Source organism: Trichoderma atroviride, chromosome 4 (assembly GCF_020647795.1).
Source record: "Trichoderma atroviride chromosome 4, complete sequence".
Taxonomy (NCBI): domain Eukaryota; kingdom Fungi; phylum Ascomycota; class Sordariomycetes; order Hypocreales; family Hypocreaceae; genus Trichoderma; species Trichoderma atroviride.
The window spans coordinates 751,533-767,045 of NC_089403.1; the positions used below are offsets into that span (position 1 = coordinate 751,533).

At 51.8% G+C, this 15,513-nt stretch overlaps 5 protein-coding genes across 5 annotated transcripts; 1 reads left to right on the forward strand and 4 right to left on the reverse strand.

The window, feature by feature from the left end:
• Window positions 1-2,981: 2,981 nt before the first annotated feature.
• Window positions 2,982-3,323, reverse strand: TrAtP1_007498 (uncharacterized protein; the record flags this gene model as incomplete). Its single annotated transcript, XM_066113547.1, has 1 exon — window positions 2,982-3,323. One exon carries the CDS (start codon window positions 3,321-3,323, stop codon window positions 2,982-2,984), a length of 342 nt encoding a protein of 113 aa, XP_065969633.1.
• A 2,464-nt stretch (window positions 3,324-5,787) lies between these two features.
• TrAtP1_007499 (uncharacterized protein) lies at window positions 5,788-6,572 on the forward strand (the record flags this gene model as incomplete). The annotated part of the gene is made up of 3 exons (XM_014093097.2): window positions 5,788-5,791; window positions 5,853-6,222; window positions 6,284-6,572. The coding sequence occupies 3 exons, from the start codon at window positions 5,788-5,790 to the stop codon at window positions 6,570-6,572; spliced, it is 663 nt and encodes a 220-aa protein (XP_013948572.1).
• Window positions 6,573-7,394: 822 nt separating this feature from the next.
• Window positions 7,395-9,870, reverse strand: TrAtP1_007500 (uncharacterized protein; the record flags this gene model as incomplete). Its single annotated transcript, XM_066113548.1, has 2 exons — window positions 7,395-7,478; window positions 7,585-9,870. 2 exons carry the CDS (start codon window positions 9,868-9,870, stop codon window positions 7,395-7,397), a joined length of 2,370 nt encoding a protein of 789 aa, XP_065969634.1.
• Window positions 9,871-9,904: 34 nt separating this feature from the next.
• On the reverse strand, window positions 9,905-12,234 carry TrAtP1_007501 (uncharacterized protein; the record flags this gene model as incomplete). The annotated part of the gene is made up of 2 exons (XM_014093098.2): window positions 9,905-11,945; window positions 12,005-12,234. 2 exons carry the CDS (start codon window positions 12,232-12,234, stop codon window positions 9,905-9,907), a joined length of 2,271 nt encoding a protein of 756 aa, XP_013948573.2.
• A 607-nt stretch (window positions 12,235-12,841) lies between these two features.
• On the reverse strand, window positions 12,842-14,959 carry TrAtP1_007502 (uncharacterized protein). Its single transcript, XM_066113549.1, has 2 exons — window positions 14,793-14,959; window positions 12,842-14,724 (listed from the first exon to the last, which is right to left on the reverse strand). The coding sequence occupies exons 1-2, from the start codon at window positions 14,862-14,864 to the stop codon at window positions 13,744-13,746; spliced, it is 1,053 nt and encodes a 350-aa protein (XP_065969635.1). The 5' UTR covers window positions 14,865-14,959; the 3' UTR covers window positions 12,842-13,743.
• Window positions 14,960-15,513: the final 554 nt, after the last annotated feature.

A 15,513-nucleotide genomic window follows, 5' to 3' on the forward strand; every position in this document is an offset into this window, starting at 1 on the left:
ACATCACTTCCAGTAGACAACCGAGGCCACGCACTTCGCGATAGCACCGACAACCATCCGATGTGCCACTGCCACTTCCCAACTCGATTGTTTGTCTCTTCATAAAGCCCCGTAAACCGTATCAAACATTTCCAATCGTAACGTTGCCTCAAGACAACGCAGCTTCAGCACCGCCGACGGACTCGACGCCAAAATCCAACGGCAGCCGCCAAAAGCCATTGCGGCCCAACCACGTGAAAAAACGAGACTGAGTAACACAAATTAAAAAAAAGTAGTCTGTGATACCTTCCAAATATATCCTTCAGGCTCACTTTGCTTGGGTCGAGGCACGGATCCATCATTGGCTGCAACACTAGAATCAGGGAGCGAAAGTGGCCTCATCTACATGTCTTACCGTTAACTCGTTTGAAGTTAAAAAAAAAAAAACGTCGTGGCATGTCAACGGCATATTCAGCTGCCAAGCTTTAGGCATGGATTTGTTTTAAACACCCATGTGAGAGCATGTGCCTGAGGTGCTACGGAGCACAACGTATGGATATCATCAAAGAAACATGTATTGGCACCACTTGTCATGACACCAGCCGTGAAATGATATCAAGTTACCAACGCCATCAGATCATTGCAAAAACAATGGCTATTTTGGTATGAGCTGTAAGACGCCGAGGGAGTGTAGTATTCTGTCAAGAGATACTACCTAGCCATAGCACATGGTTTCAACAACTCCCCGAATAATACGTTTCCCCCCCTTTTATTCTGTTGTTGGCATATTATTATGAGTCCGCACCATTCGTCATGCGATCTGAGGCAGTGTAAGACCCGGAAGAACCTCCGGAAATATTGCATTGTTTCACACTAAAAGAAGGGAATCAAATCGTGCTTATCGCATGCTACATGGCTATATCACTATGAAAGCCACGTAATCCTCGTCATATACTACCATCGTTGTTGCTCGTTTAAAGCTACTCATCAGGGAGAAGAGCTACGACAGAGCCACAGCCAAGTTATAGAAAACTCCAAAGGATATGCCTGTAGTGTGTCATATCATGATTCAACTTGGTGGAGTAGATCGTCTGAGAATTACAGAAATCCGAGGGATAATATATGAACATCTCACTGATAATTAAATACGAGTAAAATGCTACCGAGCTTACAACGTTTGAGTGCTCCAGTCATGAAATCAAGACAGCAAATAATCTTCAAAGCGCACTTGTAGTCCCTTTGAGAGACGGGCCGTCCGCTGCCTTTACCGAGACGACATGCTGATACAAGTAAAAGATGACCCGGATAGTTCAAAACTTAGAAACAAGCCTCGAGATTACGACCCGGCCTGGGCAAATCGTGGCTTGGCGTTTGAGTGCCCCTGCGTTAGTGCAGTACGACCCAAGAGCTCATGAGATGCTCTGATAGGAAACTCGTAGAGAGGCCCTGAGCGAGATGAAGCAATTTTGTCAGGTGCTGTGCTCCCTATGACGCTGACATCTCCTTGTTATGAAGAATAAGCTGTTGATATGTGCCACCCTGTGTGATAGACCTATAAGACTTTGTCGGATAGAGTCCTCCGTGGTTTTTGGTTCTCGTCTACCGAACAAGGGCATAACTCACCGATCCAGCGTCTGGCGGTTTAGTGGCTATTTGGCGTTGCTTCAAGCAATCAAGACTGTGAGGTAAGATTATATCCAGGTACGGCCAAAGCTGAGTATTACTTTATTGAAAGTAGGTCCCGAAATGACAACGAGGTCAGCGTGCCCGTCGTACATCACGCCATGCCAAAGGTGGCTAAGAGAGGCCTCGTCATGAACAGCTGCTGTTATCGTACTCTTACTGCCGTATTGTTACTCATCCAGGAGTCTTGATTCAACAACTGGCAGCCAGAGGCACCAGCCGAATCCTGCCTGTGCCTTGATAAGAGACCAAGGGGCGGTGAAAACGAGGGAATGGACAACTCATTCGTTGGCAATCTTTCCCTTGCACATTCGATGCTTCTGTCGCACGCTGCAGCCGCCCGTTGCAACATGCTCAAGATTATGCTCATCCAAACACGTCATTGAGAGTACCTGTCCCTGAAGTAGCGAATGGCGCTTCCCAAAGAGACTCTTGTCCTATCGCCATCTATCCACGTCGTGGCGTAAAGGGCATAGCACCGAAGATGGCGTGCCTGAGAGAAAGGAACCAAGGCTGCGGAAATCTCAAACAATGTGTGAACCGGTGGGTTACAGTCCGAACTGACTGATCTGCATAGACGAAAACGCTTGGGATAGCCGTTGGAGTCCAGATATTGAGTCATCTCACGAAAGTTCTCAGCTGCTCCCAAGTCGAGTGCAGTCCTCGGTATCATGTATGCCAAGCCCTCACACAAATCCAGACTTGCCTCATCGTTCGACTAACGATGGACTGCATGCCTGAGACATGATGTTCCGATCCCGCATGATCCCGGTGAAGCAACATTCTGTACGAAGTAGACGCGGCCATACTTATGCTGTGTATCTCTGGGTCGCATGATAAGGATAGCAGTACAAGCTAGCTCCGTGGAAGCTGGCTCATCCCTAGTAAACCATGGCAATAATGGCGATGATACGTGTATACCTCGCACACACATCCATAATGGGCCGTATGGTGAGCTGGGAAAATGATATGATATCCTAGGATTGGCTTGTGTGAGGTCCTTTTGGCCAGCTGAAAACTACAGCAACGAGATTCTGGAAGGGTTTCCCGAGGATTTCTTGAGAGTATAAAACGTGCCAATATCCCTGAGACATGGTGGTTTGTGTCTGCAATAGTCTGCTGAACAGTAAACACTCATCAACTGAAACAGAGTCACAGAACAGTATCAACCATAGCAACCAATTTCACACAGTACGATATGCCGCAAGACAATACCAGCAGTACCGTCTCTGCGCAGGCAGGGCAAGTGAAGAATAAGCCCAGTGGATCTCCTTCCAAAGCAGGCAAGATATGCGACCTCCAAATGGTTGAGAAGAGTGCTAAGAATCATGATGCATAGCCACCTCCCAAGTGCCGTATGTGATGCAGAGGTTCACCGCAGAAAGCGGCCCCTGGCACGCGCCTGGGGTGGTTGTCGGCATTGTCAAGAGCAGCCACAAGGCCCGAGACGACGACGACAGATCAACGGTGGCCACCCAGGGTTCTGGCAAATAATCTAGGCGAGAAGACGATCTTGGAGGCAGAGATGAGTCGGAACTGTCTGCGGGCAGGTCGAGCGTCATCGGCGAGGAAGATGATTCGTTCTTGGTGTGTTCTTTGGAGCAGGCTCCATAAGTCGGCAGTCTTTTGACTGAGCACTGCACTGGCTCTGTATGAAACATGGGGAGCTGAGGCTGAGCACTTGATGAGACTTCACTAGGATATAGAAGAAAATGGCGCTTTGGAAGCTGCTTTCGCTGTCAATACATGCCGTTTCCCTGGCCAAGTCTCGTATATGCACCCATCATGGCCGAGTTTGCTGTCCGTAATAGCCTGTCATGCCTTGTAAGCCGGACGTGGCCACTGAGGGCTGTGATCGGCGCAAGCCCGACTATTGCACCGAGAAATAGCGACGGGATCCATGCCATGGTAGCCGCTGGGCAATTGCTAGCTGCTCTGCTTCCCCGCTTTTGACAGATGGGAGCGGAGAATCGACGGCTTGCATCCATACGCAGATGTTGATCACGAGATGCCTGAATCGTGGTGGTGATGGCGCTGTAACTCAGTGATCTGCCGCGCTACATGGCGATAGAAAGACAATGGTCTGCGACGAAACTTTTCGTGTCCATAGCAGAGCCAAGCATAAGCGGCAGCAAGCGGCGCGAACACGAGCACGAGGCTAGAAACAGAACAACGCATGGATAATCTCGGGCGGGCCAGCTATTGCTCAGCCCCCTGTTTCGGAGATCAGAAGCCGTAGCGCAGGGGTCTTTGAGAAGAGAGAGAGAGAAAGAGAGAAGAGCAGCGCAGACGTGTATACGATACGCGATAGATGGGCGCCGGATCTGCAAGTGACTTGAAGTAGCTGCACGTACTGTAAGGCGACACCGGATGTGAAGAACGGCAACATGAGATGGATGGATTTCTTGATCATGGCGACTGACTGATGCTCGAGGCCAGTTTCCACCATCCGTAATGAGCTGCATATTGGATGCTGTGCCTAGCCCGCATGTCCAAAGTACAGAGTACACAGAGAAGGGTATCGGTACTGCCGCCTCCAAGTCTTTATAAGCACACGTGCGCCTATTGTAGCCTTACCGCAGAATGACGTCCGGCTGTAAAGGGGACGAAACAATTTGCAGGGTCCAATATACCTGCGGCAGGGGGGAGCCACTGCATCGGAGACCGGAGTTGGAGGATACCAGGAGAGAAACATGCTACATGGAGATTGTTGTTTGATAACGGCATTTGCCCTATCAATCTGGGTACTGCAGGTATGCATTTAGAGCGTTGCGAGCATTTACTTTATTGATGCCACAGCGTGGGCGTGATTGAGTCCCAATCGTCTCGTATTCAATTTGGGCGTGTACAGGTACAAATGTCCGCTGTAGCGGCGACCTGCCCTTTTAGCCGCCGCCTTCTCCGCATTGGCCTACCGGTTCTAGAAGAGCCAGCGACTGAAATCCACCAAACAGAAGCCAATGCAGCTAAAAATGGATTGATTGGGTCGCATCGATTGATGATCGATGGATGATGGGACGGATGACATTCACACTCGTCCTGTCAAAAGAGCACGGAGCCTTGACTGCATCTCTTCTCTTCTTCATATGCGTGCACCTACCTATATATGTGCTAGGCAATAGAAGGACTATACTAGTAATTAATGTTAATCCCAGCTCTTCGTAAACCACTAGCTTCGCCTCGCCAAAATAGGTAGCTCAATAGCCGCTTTCAACAACAACATTGAATGCATTCTTGACATGCAATCCCTGCCAATCAAAAAAGCCGCTTCCGTCGTCCTCCTCCTCCTAGCCTCTTTAGCCCACCCCCAGCGCCGGATTCCCGCTGACGCGCGCTGAATACGGGATTCTACAGGCCCTCGCTGCTCCCGATGGGGGCCCCTCTTGGCGCCTGTAGGCTGTGCCAGGTGCGCTGCAGCGACGAATGCACCGCTAACCCGGCCCGGATCCCTCCTGCTGGGCGTCGCGCGCTGCATTCCAGGCCGTCTTCCCCAGCATCTCGCTCGCTCCATCCACTGTGCTCTTTTTTTTTCTTCCACCTCCAGTTCTCACGAACCCGTCACTCGTCTCTCGCTGCCAACTTCGCCTTCCATCGCTCGCGTTCGCTCGCATTTCCTCTCGCTACGTTTCTCGACTTCTTCTTTTATCTGCCCGCCTCAGCCCGATCCCTCGTGCCATTTCCCGGCTCTCCCGGTTCTCCGTCTGCGCAAAGACTCGCTCTCGCTTTAGTCAGCTCCTCTCCCAGGCGACGACTCGACTCTCCCCGATCAAAGACGACAAAGACGGAAGAAGGAAGATTCGAAAAATACGAACAACACAAGACGAGCATCACGAATCGCTTAGCGTTTTGTTTTGGCGCATAACACCCGGCTATTTCTGACAGCTGTCGTTTGCGCACATCCGCGGAACTTGCATCATTGGCCGTGACTTGACTGACCCACGGGTGTTTGGTCAAGCGCCCTTTCTGAAACAAACAAAAAAAAACATCAGCGTCTTTCTCTCGCTTCTTCCATTTCTTCTGGATTGGCGCAGGCGTCAAGATTTCTCCCCAGCGACTTCACCCGTGTGCATCTCCGATTCTTTCTCAGTAAATACTTGCTTTTAATTACTCCTTTCCATCGTCATCATGGGTAAGCGCCCCCTCAAACCAGCCTCCCGCGAGGCCCGCAGACTAACAGCCGTTCGCTACAGCTAATCAACTGCCCATCACCACCATCGTGCCCTTTGGCAACATCCAAAAACTGCCAGCCTGCGCGGCTGCTTGCATCCATCTCTACGATGCCAATGGCGCCTGTGTGCCCCCGGCCGTGCCCTCCAACAATCCCAGCGCATACACGTCATGCTTCTGCTTCGACCCTCGACTCACGGCCTTTTCGACGACAACCGGCGGCGTTTGCGACACGGCCTGCACCGCGAATCCCAGCGGCCTGTCATCCATCACCAGCTGGTACCACAGCATTTGCAACGTCCAGAAAGGAGTAGCTCCCTCGACGACTTCCTCGACATCAAGCACTTCGACCAACGCAATCCCCGAGCAATCGCATCCGGCCAGCGGCGATTGGTAGGCTCTTCCCTCCATTCTGCCTCTTTTGCGACTCTTATACTAACTCTCGATTCTCCAGGATTTCCAACCACTGGCAATGGGTTGTGATGCTGGTCATTCTCGTCGTTGGCATCGCCGGCATCTGGATCGGCGCATGCATCTGGCGCCGTCGCTACCTCCGCAAGCGCGAGCTCCGAAAACAAGCTGGCATCACCGACTCTTGGGGCTCCGGTGCCCCTGCGAATGACGCTGCCGCCGGCATCCCCATGACTACGAGCGCGACGCCCGCCCTGCCCAACTTCACGTCGACATCCGAGAAGCGCAACACGACGACCAAGCTGTGGCCATTCAGCAGCAATCGATCATGAAATTTGGAAAAGGACATAACAAAAAATCAAAATCAAAACCAAAAGAGCCAAGGAAAACGATGAAAAATGAAAATACAAGCGATGGATGAAATCAAACTATCATAGGAGCCTAATTTAAAGAACGAAGCACTACGACTACCACGACGAATTGCTTCGTGCCTCGATTCTTTTTCCAAAATACCGCCTTATTTTGCACATCTGCTACGACATACAACAATTCATCTTATACTTTTCTTCGCCGCTCCCTCAACATACTCTCCATCAAATGTAGCGTTCCTTGTTCATTTTACATCTTTCTTTTCCTCTCTAGGTTCTCTATATCATTTTATCCACTTCTTGTTATTTGTTCTTTGTTTTTCCCTTCCCATTTTTTGGATCTGGCGTTGGCTGTGTTATACGTTTTTGTTGGGATATTATCATATCATGTCTTTTTTTACAAAGGTGGAGAAATTAGAGTTTGGGAGGGGCGAAACGAGGAAATCTATCATATTCTTCTTTTTCTTGCCAAATACGAAGTCTCCTTTTCTTCTATACGAAGAGAGGGGGATATTGGAGGATTAAGAGAGGGGAGCAGCGAGAAATACGTCATTACACATCAAAAGGTGGCTTTTCTTATGCCTACCAACCACTTCTTGGCAGTAACTCAAATCAAAATAAAAATGCGCTCTTGTTTTCTTCTCTTCATATATTACTAACGTGTACTTCGTAATAAACGCCCAAAACTGTCTTTTTTTTCTACATACATATATCGCGCTAATGTCATGTACTCGTGAACTTTTGTCATATCGTCCCGTCTATGATTTAAAACAATAATTCATCCATTCATTTCTTCAAAGCTTCCTGCTCTTCCATGGCATCCATGTATAGGTCAATGAGGCAGCCAGCAGACCATGCCTGTGTCGGGCTCTGAAAGTAAAGAGTTAGTATAAGTATTTGAAAAGGGGGGATTTAAAAATATGACGATATACTGCGCTAGAGGAAAGGGGAAAGAGAAAAAAAAAAAAAAACTCACGGAATCACCACAGTGCTCTCCATTCTTTTGCGTAAGCTCTGTCAGACCCGCCCACGGGCTCTCCCGAATCATCCGCTTGCACTCAGCCAGTCTTCTAGTCACTTGCTGGAACGCCTCGGTCCTGCCAGCGGGAGTCTTTCTGCGCTGAAGATCAAACTTGAGCAGTGCGCGGAGGAAGAAACCTGTTGGCCACAGCCACTCTGGCCCCTGGTGGTAGTTTCGGCCCTTGCTTGTTGCGAAATCGTGGCTGTCTTCGCTGTTGTGGTAGTACGGACGGTAGTCCTTGTCTGCTGGGTCCAATGTCGCCATACCTGTGGGCCCTCGGATCGTCGAATCTGCAAGGCACAGAGCTTGCCATGCATGCTTGGGGTCGAAAAGATCTGTCGCCACAGTCATGGCAATTGTAAAGTTTGGCCGAAGCTGATAATCCTCATACTCCTTGCCAGACTTGTACAGGTCCTTGTAAACACCTCGGCGACCAATAACATTGGGGTTAACGTCATACTTTGCGTCCTCTTCGGGAGTGCGAGGAACGTAGTAGCACTTTTCGAAATTGGCCTTGATGAGATCGGCCCATTGCGTCCATGTAACGGCTTTGTCCTCGGAATTTTTGACGCCCGATTGGGCAAACTTTCCCTGTTTGTGAAGCTTCTCTACCCATCTCAAAGTGCTGTAGAGAAGACCCGTGATTTCAATGGCGGCACCATCGCGAGGAGTGCCAGGAACACCCTTGGACCCGGCCTTGTCGCTCTCGCCCATCTTGTCCATCCAGGTGCCACAGTTGAACTGGTTGCCACCAAAGACGAGTCCATTGTTCCAGTCGACCTTGATCTCCTGGTTGAAGCCTTCGTCTCTCATCTGAGAGTCAATCTGAGGTCCGGCATTTGCCTCGCGATACTTCATTCCCGAGGCGTGCCTTTGGAGAGCCTCTTGTACAATCTCCTCAATGGTGCTCTCTTTGAAATAGGTTCGTTCATCATCCACAGGGAACCAAGTGTCATCGTATGGTAGGAAACGTCGTCTAACCTTCACCTTGAGCAAGTCGAGCCCCTCTGGTGCAAGGCGAGTGTAATCTTGAATGGTCTGAAGGAAGAACCACACCGAATCTCTCGAGTTGTATCGCGGCGCCGCGCCGCTGCTCAAAAGATTGGGTATCATGCCGTGCTTCAAGACGCTAGCGAATGCAAGAATGTGCTCCTTTGCCTCGGCAAAGCGGCTGGTTCCGAGATACAGTCCTCGAATAGAGATGAAGACGTCTCGGCCCCAGCATCTAGCCCATTGCACAGCGAAATGCGGTAGGCCAGCAGCAATGGAAGGGACTTGCTTGTCTGGCCAGAGGGAAGCTGACTTGATAAGTCCGGTTTGCTGTACGCTGACCATGGCGAGACTGCCAAGGAACCATTGACCCTTGGCAACGTGCTCGTTCATGAGCTCCAACGCCCGATCACAGCTGGCCTTGTATGCGGTGCGGATGGCGAGTGCGAAATATCGGGGTAGCAAGAAGCTTGGAATGGCCTTGACGGCCTCGAATCGTTCTCGGAGCCAGGCTGCAGGTCCTGAGAGGCCTTCACTACCCTCTGAGTGGCTTTGCTTTTGAATTCGGCCCACGATATAATCGAGAGCCCAAGAGCCGTCTCGCAGATTCTGGCAGATTGGATGTCCAAGGTTATTGTCGCGAATGACTCCTTCGAGAATGCTCCACCATCCTTGGAGACCAGCATAAATGAGCTTCCCATGGCCGGGAATATCATATACCCCGTCCTGCCCGTCACTGGCATCTCTCTCCTCTGCCTCACAGCGGTAGAGCAAAAAGTTGAGGTCAATCAGGTTTAGATTAGCCCACGCCTGTTTGGCACCAGAAGTGACATAGTTGTCCAGACCAGTAGAGTGCTCTGCTGCTGGGATCCAGGTTTCGAAGAGAGCAATGCTGCCAGGAGGGAATTTGTCGCGGACCGAAATGGTAGTGTCTTGGCCGTGATACTCCATCTTGATTCCGGCAACATCCACCACCTGGCTGGGAAGGCCCCGAAGGAATTTTGTATCCTCTAGGACGGTTTTGACAGTCTCTTCTCGATCGTCAACTTCGAGCATCCAGCTGCCCAGATGATTGGCTCGGGTTCCTGTCAGATGAACGGGGTTGAATTCTCCCCTTCCGTTGCCATATCCCGGGAACGCAGTGTGGGCAATGAGGAAGTAGCCTTTTCTGGACTCAGGATGCACTCTGTGTACGGTGATGTACTCGCCTTCATGGTGAATATGAGTTTCGTTGTACCCATCTTTGCCCATGAGAGTATGAATCTGATTCAGGAGCTTCTTGATACTAGCAATGCCCCCCCTTGCCCCTCCCAATCTTGATTGACGAAGTTCTCGACGATTCAGATGTGTAGTGACGCTTCTCGTTGACGAGATCGACCAGTCTTGGGTAGATTTCATCGTAGCCCATGACGCTTCCCGTTGCGCTTGAGCACATGCTGACGAGAGCGGCGTTGGGCAGTGTATCTCGCGCGTCACGCTTCTGAGCAGGCGGCTCGTTATCGTGGGTGCAGTCCATGAATAAGGCGTGGACCGGTGAGGGCCTGATCCTCCGAATGACCTCTCTTGTAAGATCGGTACTTCCCTTTGTGTCTGATGGCGTCGTCACATCAGACCTTGAAATGTCATCAACTTCGAAGCTGCCGATAGGGCGGCCACCGTGCCTATGAACCAGCCTGCTGAGCTCTCCCGTGCTCCACGCCTGCATGGCCTCACGGATGAGTGAGCTGATGCCGAGTCGTTTCACAAACACATAGTCCATCTCCTCGGATCCAGTAAAGAGCTCGGCAACAACGTAAAGATTTGGCCGAACTCTTCTGGCCTCATCCAAGATGTGCTCTGCAACATGGATTGGGGTTGAGTGGCAGTTGTCGATACGGAAGCCAGCAAAATACTTGGCCAGCAGTTTGGCGTACTTTGTCATGTGTTCCCATAGGAATGGACTGTCCTCTGGGCCAGATCCGTATCTCAGCTTGACACAATCTCCCCAGACAATGACTTCACGCTTCAGGTACACGCGAGAGTCTGGGCCAGCGTTGTCTACCAAGGCGTTACCACCCCAAACCCAGCCGTTATTAGCCAGAGCCCGCTCACCCGGAGTGAGCTTTGAGGTTGTTTCATTGACTGGGAGCCGAGTAAAGTAAGTCTCAATGAGGGGATTGGCCTTGTTAATCGGGCCCAGCTTCGGCCCATGCTCGTCCAGCCGAACGTACTTGATACGATTGAAAAGCTGCTCTAGAATCTGGTTCAGATCTTTATCGTATTCGGCATAAAAGTCAACGTTTATGGCATCCAAGACTTCAACCGCCCTGGCTTTGGCGGCTGCTTTGTCGGCCGACTGGGTGCCTTCGCCTTCGTATCGACCAAAGTGAAACGCCAAAGCAGTAGCCGCAATAGAGGGCTCAATTCTTCGCCTATATCGTTCTCCCAGACGGTCTGTCCCTTGGAGAGCATAGTCTCTGATAAAGGCCACATGCTCATCAATCTCTGCCGTCCTGAGGTGCTCAAAGTCCTTTACCGTAGCAGCGCCGTTCTGGGGAGGGGACGTCTTGCCGCTAGTCCAAGCCTCCACGATGGCGTCGGCGTCTCGCTCGACATTGATTGCATAATACTCCCATAGCTGAAGCGGGAGTATAACATGTTTCTTGATTCCTTCCATAACTTCCAAGAGGTCTTCTGTGCTCTTGACTTCGACAGGCAGGCCCAGCTCCTCAAGCTTGCCACTGAGCTCCATCAGCTTCGTATCAAGCTCGTAGGCAGATTCCAACCATGGGGCCGTGGTCAAATTGTAACCAGCCTCGGGATGCTCCTCCAGCCACTTTGTGTTGTTTGCAGTATGGTTGAGGACAATGTCTGTCAAGCTCAGCAGCGAGTATTTTTGCTCGAGATGCTCGACCAATTGTTCAATGTCCTTGATGCCCTTGGGGAAACAGGCGGGATCCCAGCCCAATTGATCGTACAAGCTGTAGGGCGAGTTTGACTCGCCGCGAATCTGCAGAGGGGTGAAGTGCACCATGTTGTATCCCCTCTCGCTGATGCCCCGCAGGTGTCGCTCCCAATCGCCGGGGAAGCGGCCCATGAGCTTGCTGATGATGGAGAAGAGCGACAGCGCGGGCAGAGGCAGTGGACGCCCGTCCAGCTTGAGGCGAGGAGCAACATCGATGTAGTATACCGGGGTCTTTTGCAGCGCTTCGTCCTTGTCGGTCGACTTTGGCACGTCGTCAGGGTCGAGGTTGGGCAGCTGGGCATAGGTGGTGTAAAAGGCAAAGACGCCGGACTGGTGGATGGGGATGGAGATTTCGAGCGTGCGGTTGAAGTCGGGAGTCAGCCTGCGGCGCGGAATATCATTAGAAGAGGCAACATGGCAGACATCTCTCGTTTCGCTCACTTGTACTCGCGAAACTTGTCCCGCCTGAACTCGGCCCCCTGCTCGGGGATGTTGACCCAGAGGCTGCCATTGCGGCAGATGGACGACGTGCCCTCAATGGCAAAGCGGATGGTGATGGGGTCATCGCCGCCGGCGTCGAGGTAGATGTACTCGCCCGCAACCTGCGGCGAGCCGTCGTCGTTGAGCGGCAGCAGATAAACCTCCTTGGTCGTCATGATTCCTGGGCTCATGGTGGAAAGAAGAGCGGCGGTGGATGGGCGATGCCCCGCGGCTTTGTAGCTACAGTGGCGTTAGCGGACCCAAGCCCAAGCAGCGCTCTGCAAATGGCGCTGCTGCTGCGTGTCTGCGGGGGTGTCTGGCGGCTGTCGATCCGCTGGGCCAGGGCGCTGGTGAGCTGCGCTGATCGGATCGAGCTCTGGTACGCAGCAGACGATGGCGATTGATTGCGAGGTCGAACAAGGAAGCAGCCAGGCCTTTTTCTTGATCCTTCACAGCCTCTGTTTAAGGCTGAGATGGGCAGGAACAGAAGAAGAGAAAAGGAAGAAGCGCGTCTAGCAGCTTTTTCCCGCAAGCGAGCCCGAGCAGCTGCTGGTTGGCCGACACATGGTGTGATGGATGGCCTGGCCTCAATGCTAACAGCTGCTCTGCTTTGGCCTAGGACGCAGGCGCTGCTTTGGCTTGAAGCCACCAGGAACCACCCGGCAAGCAGGGAAATGTCATCAGCAGAGCCAGAGCGAGGGGCAGCTTCAGGCCGTGGGGGACGCTAATAGGCCGTTTTTTTCTAGATGAGCCAGTCAGATGCACGGCATCGGCCGATGATGCTGGAGTGTCGAGATGGCCATGCAATCATGATCAATCATGATGCTACTGTATTCGCACCTCGCGCGCTACAGCACTGTGCTATGGGGCATCAAATATGGACACTCTGCTGCCCCTTTTTGGTCCGTAAACCACAGGCGGTCAGCGTATTGTGCCAGCTTATTGTGCCGGATTCTCCTTCTGAGAAACTGATTGTGTTTCCGACGCGGTGGCTTGGATTGCCTGTGGCAGCCACGGCGTCGTCGGGAGCTAACAAAACCCCAAGCTAAGATGAAGCTCCCACCCAATCCATTGGTGTCGAGCTTGGCCACTCATTGCCCGATGCGTCATTGTTTCTGCCGCTGGTTGTGCACACCCGCATCTATCGACTCAATTGGCATTTGACTGCTTCAATTTTCCATCCCGCGACTGTTTCCAGTTGAATAAAAGGGCAATGGTGCAGCTCCCGCTTCAGTTCCAGGCACAGACGAAGCTCTTCAGAAACCGTTGACGACCCCGCCATGATATATCATGACGTCACTAAGAAAAACATTAGCTTGTTGTGTAGCAACGCTAACATGTGCTATTTCACGATTTTCTGCCTTGCAGAGCTTGTTAGCTTCTCTCCAAAATACGTGTATCTGTTAGGCATCGTCTCTGTCTAGCTGCTGACTACACATGTCCTCAATCGAACGTCTCACAAAATGTCTTTGCCGATTCTGCATGCGCGCCACACGGCAGTTGGGACACAATAAGGCAATTGATGCGTCACATTCTTCAAGAGTAAACGGCAGTTGAATGCATTAGTACCCAGACTATAGACTAATACCTTATCCACCAATCAGCCAATCAGCCACTCTAGCTGCTGCAACTCTGTCAACACCACCAGCATCCGCTACTGATGCCCAAACAGCTGCAACTGCTTCCACTCGGATAGCTGCTTAGTGGCCTGGCTGGCCTGGCAGATCCCGTCCCCTGACCTCTGCAAGCCTGCGAGGCCCGAATCCTGCCTCAGCCATCTCAATCGCCAACTTGGTCGCCTCGTCAAAGTCCTCCTTGGGCAGCCCCAGGGGCTCATTGGCCAGACCATACTTTGCTTCAAAATTGCCGTCGCCATTGGGGAAAAAGGCTCGAGAGTACATGCCCATGCCAAAGCCGAGGAAGTTTCCAGCCTTGAGCAGCTCCATCGCTCTGCTGTAACGAGCATCCGACGCCTCGTACTGGATCTCCCAGTCGCTGTCCTTTGTACCGAGATTCCGGTGGATGCTGTCCAGCATGTCTCTTTGGGAGACGAGGAAGCTGGAAACGTATAGGGGCTTGTTTCTCCATTGTGAGACGGTGGGTGATGTGTCGTTTTCGTCGTCGGGCAGCTCCTTTAGGCTCAGAAGGTGTGCTGCAGCCCTGCCACACTGTCTCCAGGTCGACGTGTTGATGCGCGTCTTGCCGTCGTCGTAAAAGGTGACCTTTTTGTTTGGGATGTCAAAGCCATAAAATGGCTCGCCCATGGACAGCGAGTACTCGTACCAGAAGCTGCACGACATGTAGATCCAGGACAGACCGGCCTTTTCTATGGCGGCGACTCCGTCGCTGTTGCCGTCAGTCATTGTCTCCTTGAGCATCTTCTTGTTGGCAAAGTCGGCGCCGTAAGAGTTGGGCATGATCCATGGCACGCCGGCCTTTGCTGCCGCGGCAATGAGCTTTTCCTGGGTGCCTTTGGGGGCCGTCACAGCCATGGAGATGAAGAAGAACTGGTGCCCCTTGAGGCCGTCAATCAGAGACTGCTCGTTATCATAGTCCACCTCGACGACCTTGACTCCCGCGGGGAGCTTGCTCTTGCTCCCGGTGCGAGTGATGGCAGTGACGGTGTGTTTTCCGGTTTTGAGAAGCTCCTCGGCAATGTGTTTGCCAACTTGGCCTCCAGCCTGATGGGCATTTTGTTAGCAAGTTATCCGATGTGTGCTGCAGAGTAGAGATGCGGTGCAAGACTTACTCCCACAATGGCCACACGCTCGATGCGGTTGGTAAAGCCTGCAGGCTGGTCCTTTGCGTACTTGACTGACATTTTGGCTGAATTTAGTTTTTTTTTTGTGTCTCAAATCGAAATGTGAAAGTTGTTGAGGTGATGTCTTTGTTGTTTGAAGCTGTGTCTCTGTTGATGAGATATTCTTCCAACAACGAATGATATTTCCCTGACTTATATACATTTACAACGCGCCATATCCCCATCCCCCCTCTTTCGCTCTATCTCCCTTATCCGCGAGAGATTTCTCCTCATCGCACAGACGCAATGCCTATCCCCGAGCCTCGCAACATTGAAGTCGATCATCAGGCACATCTCCAGCTGGGGCGGGTTTCGAGATTTCCCGAAACAGCAATCCCATCACGCTATCGAGACCCGTCGCCGAGCTAGCTGCGGCACGCTGCCGAATCACTGATGGCCAGAATACGAAATAAGGCTAGCGCGCGTTTTGGATCCTGCGGCTACAAGAGTTACTAATCTCCGAGTGTGCTTCAACAGACTGGCTTATATAACAATCGACGCCGGCTTTTGTCAAGAATGGACTGCGCGAGTCTCGCGACGCCACAGGTCTTGGAGGATTCGCTCGGACTTTCTCGGATGTCCTGAAATGCCGTGTTGTGTTGGATGATTTATAATGTTGCGTGTTGTTGAGAACGGCTTATTGAGCAGTTGGCGGTGCGAGACTCGAGTA